The sequence below is a fragment of the Schistocerca gregaria genome, chromosome 3 (assembly GCF_023897955.1).
Source record: "Schistocerca gregaria isolate iqSchGreg1 chromosome 3, iqSchGreg1.2, whole genome shotgun sequence".
NCBI lineage: Eukaryota > Metazoa > Arthropoda > Insecta > Orthoptera > Acrididae > Schistocerca > Schistocerca gregaria.
In genome coordinates this window covers 918,449,735-918,463,839 of record NC_064922.1, presented here as the reverse complement: position 1 = coordinate 918,463,839, position 14,105 = coordinate 918,449,735, and the positions used below count along the sequence as shown (strand labels likewise).

The 14,105-nt window shown below is 43.7% G+C and overlaps 1 protein-coding gene across 1 annotated transcript in view; it reads right to left on the bottom strand.

The window, feature by feature from the left end:
* Nucleotides 1-550: 550 nt before the first annotated feature.
* The window catches only part of LOC126355980 (cuticle protein 16.5-like), a 59,539-nt gene continuing 45,984 nt past the window's right edge, over nucleotides 551-14,105 (bottom strand). Inside the window, exon 2 of the mRNA XM_050006595.1 lies at nucleotides 551-1,905. Within this exon, the coding sequence (XP_049862552.1) occupies nucleotides 1,118-1,905 (788 nt within the window). The 3' untranslated portion in view covers nucleotides 551-1,117. The remainder of the gene's footprint in view (nucleotides 1,906-14,105) is intronic.

Genomic DNA, 14,105 nt, shown 5'->3' with positions numbered 1-14,105 from the left:
ATTCAGTTTGGAAAGGATTAAAGAGCTGGTAGTTCGCTGCTGTTAGCCCATCTGCCCCGTCAGGTGAGAAAAAGAAACGGAAAACAATACATTTTTCGATAGAAGAAACCAATCTTATATTAGTATTCAAAGAGTACCGTTGGTAACTGAAGCTCTTATGGAAAAGTTTCTACATAATTTGTACGTTTCTCACTGGCGCTGAGTTACACTTCTTGTTGGTATCAGAGTAATGTCAGACACGAAAAAACGGAAAAATAAAACGATAAATGGGTAGGAAACAGCCTGGCAGATTAAAACTGTGCGCCGGACTGAGAGTTGAAATCGGGACCTTTGCCTTTCGCTGGCAAGCGCTCTACCATTTGGTAGAGCACTTGCCCGCGAAAGGCAAACGTTCCGAGTTCGAGTCTCGGTCGGGCACACAGTTTTAATGTGCCAGGAAGTTTCATATCAGCGCACACTCCGCTGCAGAGTGAAAAACTGATTCTGGAATAAAGAGATAATTCGGTTTTTTTCATTTTATCCCTTTTATTCGGTATTTCTTTTTCACAGAATTTTATACGTTATTCTATGTGGGACGTGAAGATTCAGGGAAAGAAAAGAAGATCGCATACATAAAACGATGTAGAGTTCAGAATGGAACAAGCAAGTTACAGTAGCGGAGACTACAAAGAGAGCCCGCATCTCGTGGTCGTGCGGTTGCGTTCTCGCTTCCCGCGCCCGGGTTCCCGGGTTCGATTCCCGGCGGGGTCAGGGATTTTCTCTGCTTCGTGATGGCTGGGTGTTGTGTGTTGTCCTTAGGTTAGTTAGGTTTACGTAGTTCTAAGTTCTAGGGGACTGATGACCATAGATGTTAAGTCCCATAGTGCTCAGAGCCATTTGAACTACAAAGAGAGAATAACGTGGGTGGAGCAGGTACGCAGTCGCCAGGGAAGATGGGGCTGTGCCTTACGGCGAGCCCATCCCCACCTCTCACGTTGCCTAGGCTGGTCCGACGGGCAGGCTGGTGGCGGCGACCCTGAAGCCCAAGGCATCGGCGTGGTACTTGACGCTCTGCAGCAGGCCGTGGCCGTCTACGTAGGAGTATCCACCGACAGTGGAGCCGTCAGCGGCACGGCTCTCAGTCTTGGCGGAGTTTCCGTCGGCCTAGCCGTATGTGTACCGGCCGAGTTCGTCTTGGACGCGGTACTGGCTGGAGGCGGCCACTGGCAGGACGGCCGCGCGGGGGCGGAGTAGGCGACAGGCGCGGGGGGCTGAGTAGGTGACAGCTGCGGGGGCGGAGCAGGCAACAGGGGTGACGGCGGCAGCGTGAGCAGCAAGGGTCACTGGGGGAGGCGTGGGCAGCGTAGTCCACGGGGGCGGCATGAGCAGAGAAGGGGGTGGCGGCGGGGGTGGAGACCACGGCGGGGCCGAGGAATCCGGGGCTGCGCTTCTTGCGCTCCAGCAGAGCGGCTTTGGCAGCGACGTCAGCCTGGAAGCGGGCGGCGCGGGCGGCTTCCACCTCGGGAGCGTCGACGACCTCCACTGGCGCGGCAGCCACGACAGCGGGGGCGGCGGCGGCGGCAGGCGCTGTGGCCATAGCGGGAGCGGCGGCGACGGCTGCAGCGTAGGCGGCCTTCAGGCTGGCGGGGACCACCTGTGGCGGGTGCACGGACAGTGTGGAGAAAGAGTAGCAGCCAGTACCGGGGGCGGTCACCACGGTGGAGCCGGAGGCGGCGGCGACGACGGCCGCAAGTGGGGCGCGAGAGGCCACGATGGCTGCATCTGAGGCGGCGTAGGCGATGGCGGGGGCGGCCACCGTGGCTGGGGAGGCGAGGGCGGAGGCCGCCGGCGTCGATAGGACGCCCGCCGGAGCACCCAGATAGCCTGGCTTAGCTGCCGCCAAAGCCAAAGGCAGGAGAAGACCACCTGCAGACATCACGTGCTGTTAGTTAGTTCTTTGCATGTTCTTTGTGCATCATAATTGCGGCCAGTTGCTGTGATGCGGAACTAGATATGCAATTACTGTGAAAAGTAAAGCCACAGGCAGAAGGATCTGCAACGAATCGACGCATGGTGCAGGGAATGGCAATTGAATCTCAATGTAGACAAGTGTAATGTGCTGCGAATACATAGAAAGAAAGATCCTTTATCATTCAGCTACAATATAGCAGGTCAGCAACTAGAAGCAGTAAATTATCTGGCAGGAGGCATTAGGAGTGATTTAAAATGAAATGACCATATAAAATTAATCGTTGGTAAAGCAGATGCCAGACTGAGATTCATTGGAAGAATCCTAAGGAAATGCAATCCGAAAACAAAGGAAGTAGCTTACGGTACACTTGTTCGCCCACTGCTTGAATGCTGCTCACCGATGTGGGATTCGTACCAGATAGGGTTAATAGAAGACACAGAGAAGATCCAACGGAGAGTGCCGCGCTTCGTTACAGGATCGTTTGGTAATCGCGAGAGCGTTACGGAGGTGACAGATAAACTCTAGTGGAAGACTCTGCAGGAGAGACGCTCAGTAGCTGGGTATGGGCTTTTGTTGAAGTTTCGAGAACATACCTCCACCGAGGAGTCAAGCAGTATATTACTCCCTCCTACGTATATGGCGCGAAGAGACCATGAGGAGAAAATCAGAGAGATTAGAACCCACACAGAGGCATACCGACAATCTTCCTTTCCAAGAACAATCCAAGACTGGAATAGAAGGGAGAACGTATAGAGGTACTCAAGGTACCCTCTGCCACACACCGTCAGGTGGCTTGCGGAGAATGGATGTAGATGTAATTCCGTAAGTTTTATTTCCCCCACATGCCAATAGTGATTTATACTGAACAATGCTCATTCTCTCTCAGTATCGCTTGAAAATATTCTCTCTCTCTCCCTCTCTCTCTCTCTTTGACACACGCACACATACACACACACACACACACACACACACACACACACACACATATACATACATACACAAACCATATTACTACAAATTTATAACTTCTTCTATAGAGTGGAAGATGGTCAAGCAGATATTATTTCAGTTTCGGTTTGAAGATGATTTTATTATCATTTCATTCATTTAGATCCTGGACAGATAGTCAAAGATTGTTTTACATGCTTTCTGTTGCACACTATTGCTGTGAATGGAGAGCGTAAATAATATCTGTTTCTATAATTATATTTACGAATAATACTGTTGTTTGTCAACTATAATTGATTATTAGCAATAAACTGAATTAGTCGTTTGTCCTGATGTGTCTACAACCATGGGTCAAAATTATTTAGGTCATACTCAAGCACGCTCCTCCGACTAATTGTACAAACTTTTCGACCATTTCAAACTCTTCTTCTTCACCTTCTGCGTTTCACAGGATAGGCCAGTCGACCTGTTCTGGCCCCATTTAAATCTTTTAACAGGCCGTCCTGTGTCTCTCTTCGTTTTTATTGTAAGGCCTTGTTTCTTCCTTTCGTTCCAGATGTTCCTTCCAGTTTTGTTTATATTCTGCTATTTTGTCATCTACTATGGAAACACTCATTTTTCAAATATTTTCATTAGAAATTCTGTCCAGCAACCATGGTTGTTGCACCAATTCGTCGCTACCGACTTCGTCCTGTATGATGTACGCAGGGCTTGGCCAGTAATGAAAGTGACATTTATGGAGAAATTGGATTTTTGCGAGGGTCGGACGGAGCTTGAGCGACGTATGTTAATATGGTAGTCGGACAGCAGTTGGTGCAGCTGAGTGAATACGGAACGGTACTCCAAGGATCGTGGGATCGCGTTCCGCTGTGGGAGTTTATTTTCAGTACCTACATTATTGCTCTCCTAATAAGCCGAAATAATGCTCGGTATATTGTGATTTTAATTCCGGCGTAGCCGGCCGGAGTGGCCGAGCGGTTCTAGGCGCTACAGTCTGGAACCGCACGACCGCTACAGTCGTAGGTTCGAATCCTGCCTCGGGTAGGTGTGTGTGTGTTGTCCTTAGGTTAGTTAGGTTTAAGTAGTTCTAAGTTCTAGGGGACTGATGACATCAGATGTTAAGCCCCATAGCGCTCAGAGCCATTTTTTTAAACTCCGCCATAGCCGGTCCCAAGCCCGGTTGAGAAAGGAGGAGGGAGTGTAGTACCACCTCGCCCGGGTGATAGTACCTCGTGAGGGCCCCTTTGCCAGGATAACGGTGAAGATCTGAACGGCAGGGAAGGCGGAGATGAAGATCATCGGTACGGTGGAACTGGCGGAAGAGGTAACCCTGCATCCCAATGTATACGTCGTGGGTGTGGGCGTAGCGAAATCGGTAGGCTGGCACTAGGCAACAGTATGGACTTGATGCACAGAGCAAATAATGCTTTAGATAGATGAAGATCGAAGGCGCATGGGCGAAACCAATCATAGTTTGGTTCCTCGGCCATGATACTGCGATGTGGAAGGGAAGCGGAAAGACTACTAAATAATTTTATTTCCTGAACCTCGGAAGCCGGAGAACAATGATGGCACTTCCTGGAGTAAAATATTACGGTGGTAAACTACTACCCCGTTCGGATCTCGGGTGGGGAGTATTTCAGGGGGAGTCATCGAAAGAGATGATCATTTTAAGCTCAGGATCAGGACATGCAATGTAAGAACACTTCGGATATCAGGAAAACTGGAAAATCTAAAGAGAGAAATGGACAAATGCGAAGTGAACGCAGTGGATTTAAGTCAAATGAGATGGGGAGAAAGAGGTGAAGTAACATCAGTAATTACACATTGCTTTATACCAGTGGAAAAAGTTTTGAGCATGATGTGGCAATAGTGATGGGAAATCAAATAGTTCAAATTGTGACTAAAGTGGTATGCCATAGTGATCATTTAACGTTTGTGAAAGTAAGTTTACAACTAGTGGACATTCTGATAGTACAAGTGTACATGCCAACGTCAGACCATGACGACAAAGAAGTGGAGAAAATTTACGATGAAATAGAAGATATCATACATTCTGAAGGCAGAGGAAGAGTAAACACCATAATCATGGGGTACTTTCATAGTGTGGCTGAACAAGTTGGATAAGCAAACATCGTGAGTCAATATGGATTAGGTAGAAGAAACGACAGCGCAGGGATGTTAGTCGAAACAACTTGGTGGTGATGAATACTTGGTTCCATAAAAGGAATGGTAAATTGTACACGTGGAAGAACCCAGGAAACATTAACAGATCCAGATAGACTACATACTCGTCAAACAAAGGTTTGAGGGTGGTGTGAAAGACACTAAGACTCTACCAGCTGCTGACGTCGATTCTGATCACAACCTTTTGCTTGCAGACATCAATACAAGACTGAAGACGATACTATAGCGTGGGAGGAGAAAGCAGAGATGGGACCTGGAAAAGCTACGAGAGAATAATGAGGCAGTAAGACAATCTTTGGAACAACAATTTAGGGAAATGAAAGGTGCAAATATAAGGGAAATTGTGGATGAGCAATTTTGAAGAAATAGACAAAGGGAAAGAAAAATATATAGAAGAAATGTGTGACGAAGTAGAGGAGCTACAAAGAAGAGGAAGGTATGCAGAATAAGATTTTCACTCTGCAGCGGAGTGTGCGCTGACATGACACTTCCTGGCAGTTTAAAACTGTGTGATGTCACAGTTTTTATCTACGAGGAAGTTTCAAGAGGAAGGTAAGGCCTTTTGTGCCAGAAAACAAAGGAGCTGGGACGTAGAGAAAACAAAGGAATAAGGACTTTCGGGATACAAGACTTTAGAAGACAAATGGTTACTGAAAAACGCAAGTGCTGAAAGTATGGGAACAATATATAAAGGAACTCTACGATAAGGAACATTGTCCACAACGCACTGAAATAGAAACAGAGGAAGAAACTGACGAAGACGAAAAAGAACCTATCACACTGACAACTATAGGAGAGAAGGCGATTAAAGACATGAAGAGAAGGAAAGCCACAGGAGATGACGACATTCCGGTGAAAGAAATAGGAAAAGAGGGTTTGAAAGCAGTGACGCATCACATAAACAAAATCTACCAGAGTGGGGAATGATCTAAGGACTTTCTTGGATGTCACAATTGTTGCTCTTGAGAAGAAACAGCAAGCCATGAAATGTAGTAATTCAGAACAGTCAGTTTAATCTGACACTTATCGAAGATTATTGCAACAATACTCAACAGATGGCTGGAACAAAAAACTGAGGAAGTAATAGGATAGGATCAGTTTGGATTTAGGGAGGGAAGAGGAACCAGAGACGCCATCGTCATAGTGAGGATATTGCGGAGAGAGTTTTGGCTGTTCGCGAAAGACGTTTATGTTTTTTCTATAGACTGGCAGAAGGCCTTTGACAGAGTCCACTGGATAAAATTGATGAAGATCCTTAAGGATATAGGAACAAACTCGAGAGACTGGAGACTAATTCTCAGCTTGTAACTAGGGCAAAGAGCAAAGGTGCAGCTGATCTACGGAGAAACAAGCAGCGTGAAATAGGAAGACGCATCAGACAAAGGTGTCGTCTATCGCCGAGAATCTTCAACCTGTATGGGGAATGGCTGACGAAAGAAGCTTCGGAAGGACGCGGAAGCTTCAGGATAGATGGGCAACTCATCAACAAATATGATAATATCAATAAGAAAGTAACGGGTTTAGGGAGAAATTAAGTGAACTTGAGCCACTTCCTGGTGAAGCTGAGAAGAAATCTCAGGAAATTTCTTGAGTTTACTATTGAGAGAGGCGTCTGAGAAAGTTTCTGAGACTAACAAACAAATTGAAGCTCAAATTAAAACTTGAAGTAAAGATATAAGTACAGGTAAAGATTTTGGTAAGTACCATTTGTAATACACAAGTATGGTGAAGCACCCGTTCAGAGAGACGGTGTAAAGGGAGGACAAGCTAATCCAGTGAGTTCTTTGAAGGGTTTATTTGGAGAAATCACTATTCCAACAGTCGTTAGTAGTCCACAAGCATATGATAAATGTGTTGAGAATGAAGAGACTAGGCAAAGGGAATCTATGCCAATTACTCTTGACGAACATGGGCGTAACGAAGCTGTCCTGGCATTTCGGTTATCCTTACGAAATAGAAAAAAAAAATCCAGTGAAGTTACAACATGCCATCAGAATAAAAATATCGTGAAGTTAAAAGGTGCTAAACCATAAAAACCGAGTTGAGAAGCTTTCACTAAATGGATTGGCTTATATAAAGCCTCAGAAGAGCTTAAAGTTTGAAAAAGAGGGTCCAAGACGTAGAGCTTGTAAGTAGGTAGTTCTTTACTGGTGGTTCTGTGAGGATGGAAGTTAGTCTGGTGTCCTCAGGCAGGCCACTGGATTACGGAGACGCAGTAAAAGGTCTAGATAAACGATATAAGAATTTTTAAAGTTAAATGTCATGTCTATATGTTAATTAATCCTGATAGTAATAGCTGTCGAAACAAGGCCCCCGGCCCCGGGAGTAGTCAACATTTCATTAGAACTACTGACAGTCTTGGGAGAGCCAGTCCTGACAAAACTCTACCATCCGGTAAGCAAGATGTATGAGACAGGCGAAATATCCACAGACTTCAAGAAGAATATAATAATTCCAATCCCAAAGAAAGCAGGTGTTGACAGATGTGAAAATTACCGAACTATCAGTTAAATAAGTCACGGCTGCAAAATACTAACGAGAATTCTTTACAGACGAATGGGAAAACTGCTAGAAGCCGATGTTGGGGAAGATCAGTTTGGATTCCGTAGAAATATTGGAACACGTGAGGCAATACTGACTCTCCGACTTACCTTAGAAGATAGATTAAGGAAAGGCAAAACCTACGTTTCTAGCATTTGTTGACTTAGAGAAAGCTTTTGACGCTATTGACTGGAACACTCTCTTCCAAATTCTGCAGGTGGCAGGGTAAAATACAAGGAGCGAAAGGCTATTTACAATTTGCACAGAAAAATGGTTCAAATGGCTCTGAGCACTATGGGACTTAACTGCTGTGGTCATCAGTCCCCTAGAACTTAGAACTACTTAAACCTCCTAACTAACCTAAGGACATCACACACATCCATGCCCGAGGCAGGATTTGAACCTGCGTCCGTAGCAGTCCCGCGATTCCGGACTGCGCGCAATTTGTACAGAAACCAGATGGCAGTTATAAGAGTCGAGGGGCATGAAACGGAAGCAGTGATTGGGAAAGGAGTGAGACAGGGTTGTAGCCTATCTCCAATGTTATTCAATCTGTACACTGAGCAAGCAGTAGAGGAAACAAACGAAAAATTCGGAGTAGGAATTAAAATCCATGGAGAAGAAATAAATAATTCGAGGTTTGTTGATGACATTGTAATTCTGTCAGAGACAGCAAAGGACCTGGTAGAGCAGTTGAACGTAATGGACAGTGTCTTGAAAGGAAGATATAAGATGAACATCAACAAAAGTAAAACGAGGATAATGGAATGTAATCGAATTAAATCACGTGATGTTGAGGGAATTAGATTAGGAAACGAGACATTTAAAGTAATTAATGAGTAATGCTATTTGGGGAGCAAAATAAATGATGATGGTCGAAACAGAGAGGATATAAAATGTAGACTGGCGATAGCAAGGAAGGCGTTTCTGAAAAAGAGAAATTAGTTAACATCGAGTATAGATTTAAGTGTCAGGATGTCTTTTCTGAAATTATTTGTATGGGGTGTAGCCATGTATGGAACTGGAACATGGACGATAAATAGTTTGGACAAGAAGAAAATAGACGCTTTCGAAATGTGATTCTACAGAAGAATGCTGAAGATTGATGGGTAGATCACATAACCAATGAGGAGGTATGTAATAGGACTGGGGAGAAGAGGAGTTTGTGGCACAACTTGACAAGAATAAGGACCGGTTGGTAGGACATGTTATGAGGCATCAAGGGATCACCAATTTAGTATTGGAAGGCAGCGTGGAGGGTAAAAATCGTAGAAGGAGACTAAGAGATGAATACACTAAGCAGATGCAGAAGGATGTAAGTTGTAGTAGGTACTGGGAGATGAAGAAGCTTGCAGAGGATAGAGTAGCGTGGAGAGCTGTATCAAACCAGTCACGGGACTGAAGACCACAACAGTGTTAAAAAAGCAGATATGGATGAGTTTGGTCATAAAGCGAACAGATTTTCCTCAGAGGCATAGTAGGTGGTGAAGATAAGCTGATGTAAACTGGAACATAATAGGTAACGAGAAGTATGAGAGAAGTGGATGATAGGTCTTTACATAGTCACTCACACCGTGTCCATAACTGTGAATTGTTCTGAGCAATTCGTTTAAGCTTTTCTTTCTTAAAAAGAATTTCATGTCAAATTTTGGAGTATTTTGAGGTATTCTTAATGAATTCAGCATAGCAGGACGCAAAGCTATCAATTATTTAGATCAAACTGAACAAAAGTAAAATAGTCAAATGTGTGTGAAATCTTATGGGACTTAACTGCTAAGGTCATCAGTCCCTAAGCTTACACACTACTTAACCTAAATTATCCTGAGGACAAACACACACACAGCCATGCTCGAGGGAGGACTCGAACCTCCTCCAGGATCAGCCTCACAGTCCATGACTGCAGCGCCCTTGACCGCTCGGCTAATCCCGCGAGGCAAAATAGTCAGTAGCCCTGCCGAAGAGGGCAGTGTACAGGGCTCAGATATTGCACATTATGATAAAGACTGTCGAACGGGATTGTCTGACTTGGTGGGTGAATTAGAAATTATCCTGAGGTAGAAATATTACTGCAGGTTTTAACAATTCTGTGAGTGTACATAATACGAGTCCCTAATTTGCCCATTACAACTGTGAGGACATTAGGAGCAGTACAGACTGTCAGCGCCTCGGATACTGCTGTAGATTCCCTTCATGCAGAAGCAGCCATGGGCTGACAACACTGGACACAAGAGGGCCACTACGTTGATTTCTCAGACAAGCCGCGGAACACTATCGGTGGACGTATTGCTGTGTGGAGGATCTGAAGAGAATCAAGATTGTCAAACTGCAATTTCATCATCATATGCACACAGAACCTTATGTGACAGTTTGGCATGCACTGGCTACACAAAACGTTCACATTTGGTTAGCATGGTTGACAAAGTGGAAAGCAAACGTCAAATTTCTGAGTTATTAAGGCGTCAATCTTCAAAAAGATAATACAAAACCGCAAGCTGCCCGTACTGTCCTGACCTAGTTCATTACAGTGGATGGTCGACCGTTACAGTGGTCACCATGATCTCCATACTTCTCACAAGTTGAGACATGGGTTGCCGAGACACTGCTTTGTCACCATTCGCCGGTCATTAGTGAACTTTGGCATACAGCCGGAACAGCATCGATTCACAAACCGCTATCTATATCGCCCAAGCTCAGTTAGGCTCCATACCCCGCCGCATTAGATTTCCTGATGCTGCCAGAAGGGCAGCTGTGTGTACTGAGTTTGACACCCTGTATATCCCCCATAAAATTAATAATATATTCATTCTGTTATACTGTATACTCACAATAAGAAATTTACCGTTATCTGCTATCAATCCTGTTGTTTCAGTTTTATTTGCCAGCGGTATAGCTTGTTGAATACGACCGTATTGAAAATCATATGTAGCTATTCACATCTTTTATCTGTGGGACATGTTTATGTTGTATTAAAAATCCACTGATATATCCATGATGGCCGCCAAGGCGCTTACCCTGCCTACAATGTTATCTTAGCTGCTGTCAGGCAGGCTATGCGCACCATAGACCAGTTTCCGGCTATGTCCGTGGTTTAGGAAGGGCTGCTGTATTGTCATGGATCACGACGATTCTCAATAGAGTTCAGTGGACTACTACGCTCCATTGAAATATACGAAGTGTTACGTACCACAGTCTCTAAAAACGGAACCCTTATAGGATCACTTCGTTGTCCGTCTGCCTGTCCGTCTGTTAAGACCCTTTTTTTCAAGAGCGGGTGGAGACATCAAATTGTCATTTTTGTCAAATACTAAGGTCTACGGTTCCTTGGCGGTGCAAAAAATGCTAAGCTTCTAAGCCAGTTCAATCAAAAGATACAGTCATTTATGTCACATTTGTTGATACTAGCAAACTCACTTATCAAACAGACATAAGTATATTCTCTTCTCTGTTCAAAACTATATACAATGAATTTCATTTATCTTAAATGTATTAAGTTATTTAAGGAATAATGCAATCAAGTAGCAATGAACTATATTCTGTTTCAACTAACAAGTTACAAAAATAAGTGTATTTCTCATTTGAACCTAAAATTCATGTATTCCACGAGTGAAACATACATTAGCGCAAATCATTTCAGATGAGAATAGCTCGAGGTTGTACCGAGACCTTCTCATCTGAAATAGATAGCAATAGGCCATTACTAACGAACATGCTACTTAGATTGTATTACTCGTCCAAATACAGCATATCACTTCCCTCTATATTTTACAAATTATTCTTAACCACGATCATTGTGTTTCATTTTTTTTTATTTTTATTTGACATTTCCATTGTGTAAATTATATTCTCATCAACTATGTAGTAACAAATTATATGGAAACATTTTAACAATTGTTAAGCATTCAATTCGCTGTAACCTCAGAGAAATCTTTATAATATTGTGTTGTTTATGTTATTTAAAAAAAGCATTAACAACTGTATACCAATAAGACTGTAACAATGAGAAGTCTTTGCTATTAGATTCAGAAGCATATAACCCACCTTACATTTCAAGGTGGTGGATTACTCTGTACTCTTAATGAAATAAATAAATAAATAAAATCATAAATTATCAAAACCTAGAGATGAGCTTTCTATATATATGAGTAATCGGCGTTGCACGGGTATGTATTTATTCCAATCTTCTATTAGTCCATACTCTCCTTCCCCCTCTCTCTGTCCATCTCCACCACCACGTATCTCAGTCCTCCTCCTCCACCCCCTCCCCACTCTCCTGCCAACCATTCCCTGCCGCTATTTCTGTCCAGATCTTCCCCTCGTTTGTCAATCTGATAATCCTCCCTGTCCATTTGCTGATTCCTTCTCTGTCCGCCTCCTCCCCACTCTAATTCCATCTCCTCCCCCATTTCTTTCTCCATCTCTTCCACCCCCACTCTCTCCTTCTCCCCCTCACCCTCTCCGCATTCATCTCCTTCTTTCCTATCCCTGTCGATCTCCTGCTCCCGCCCTCTCCATCTACCTTTTCCTCTTCCATTTCTCTGTCCATCCCTTCCTACCCCTCTCTCTGTCGACCTCCTCCACCTTCCTTTCTCTATTCATCTCCGCCTCTCCTCTTTCTCTATTCATTTCCCTCTCTCCATCTCATTATGCGTCTGCTCGTCATGCCTTGTCTCTCCATGTTATCACGCTCATCCAAATATAAGTCTAGTGGTTCCTACCCCTACAGTATTTATTTACAGATTTCAAATAACATGTGCACCAAATTTGACCTAAATCATTCCAGGCGTTTGGGACGTTTTTTACCCGTGACTCTGCCCACACGCACATGGTACATATATTTCCCACATTTTAACCATATTTCACGTATTTGTACATGTATTTAATGTGTTTGACTAGCGAATTTCACCCTGTAGTTTCATTTTCAATGGTCATGATGTCATACCTCCAGAACTATGTGCTGTGCTGGGAAATGTCTGACGAATACAGTTAATTGTAAAGAAGTAATAAATTATGTGTAGCAAGTTTTCTGCATGAGCAGCGAAAATATTGTAATCGACAAACTTTTTCGCTTTCATCATTTTGTGGGGGTACGTCAGTCAGAAAACGTTTCGTTAAGGTTTAAAATTATGTGTAAAGTTTGTTGCAAGTACATATCTGCTCTCTTTCTTAAATACTGGATTCATGAAGTCTGGGAATTCACACGTTGTGAGCAATGCTTGATTTTCACCCCCACCCCTTTGATAAATGGTTCTTAATCCCAGAGAATTCGTTACCTGAGAGTTAGGTACATGTGTACCAAGTTTGGTTGAAATCGGTTCAGTAGTATATGCGGTTTGTAAGGATTAAGTTTGTACGGAGCCCTCAGAAACGGATCGTACGCTCACTTGTCTGGATTTTTTTTCATATGTTAAATTGTCTAATAAACAGTCTAGTTCCTCTGGACGCAGTTCGCCTTACATAAGGAACCAAATGTCTTCAAACTTCGATGATAAGATGGAATGAAAGGAGATAATGGAAAATGTACCACTACAGAATCACAGAAAGTAATTTAAGCAATCTGCTGCGTGAGAGAGGAAGAGAGAGTGAAGTTGGCAACAATAGGTGCCAGGGCATAGTCTATTCCCCTTTAAAATGTGGCCAACGACATAAACGTCTCGTATGACGCACCCATTACCATCGGCGGATTGATGTGCCCTTACTCTACGAGACACTGAATGGTTACAAATTATGGCGACTGGGAACAACTGCCCACCATTGTGGACTCCTTGTTCCCCAGAAACCAATAGCTAAAATATTTTCCGCTAACAAGATTCGCACCACGTACGTACAGTTAGAGCCTCGCTAAACGAACCTGCGTTAGTTATCATGGCAAAGGAAGCGGCTGTTATAGACTGAATAAATTACAGCTTCTCGCCTCAACCTCGTTCTTCCTCGGTTTCTCGCACTGGTATGTCTTCATCTGTTTCGCTCCAGTATTGACCACTGAACCGTAGCCAAGGTTACTTTTACAAATTTACCTTATTTGAAACGAGTATATCAGTGACTACTTCACAACTATGTTCTCAATACGATGTTGTTGTCGTGGTCTTCAGTCCAGAGACTGATTTGATGCAGCTCTACATGCTACTATATCCTGTTCTAGCTTGTTCATCTCCCAGTACCTACTGCAACCTACATCCTTCTGAATCTGTTTAGGGTACTCATCCCTTGGTCTCCCTTTACGATTTTAACCCTCCACGCTGCCCTCCAATACTAAATTGGTGATCTCTTGATGCCTCAGAATATGCCCTACCAACCGATCCCTTCTTCTAGTCAAGTTGTGCCTAATTTTCACTTATCTCCAATTATATTCAATACCTCCTCATTAGTTATGTGATCCACCCATCTAATCTTCAGCATTCTTCTGCAGCACCAGATTTCGAAAGCTTCTATTCTCTTCTTGTCTCAACTATTTATCGTCCACGTTTCACTTCCATACATG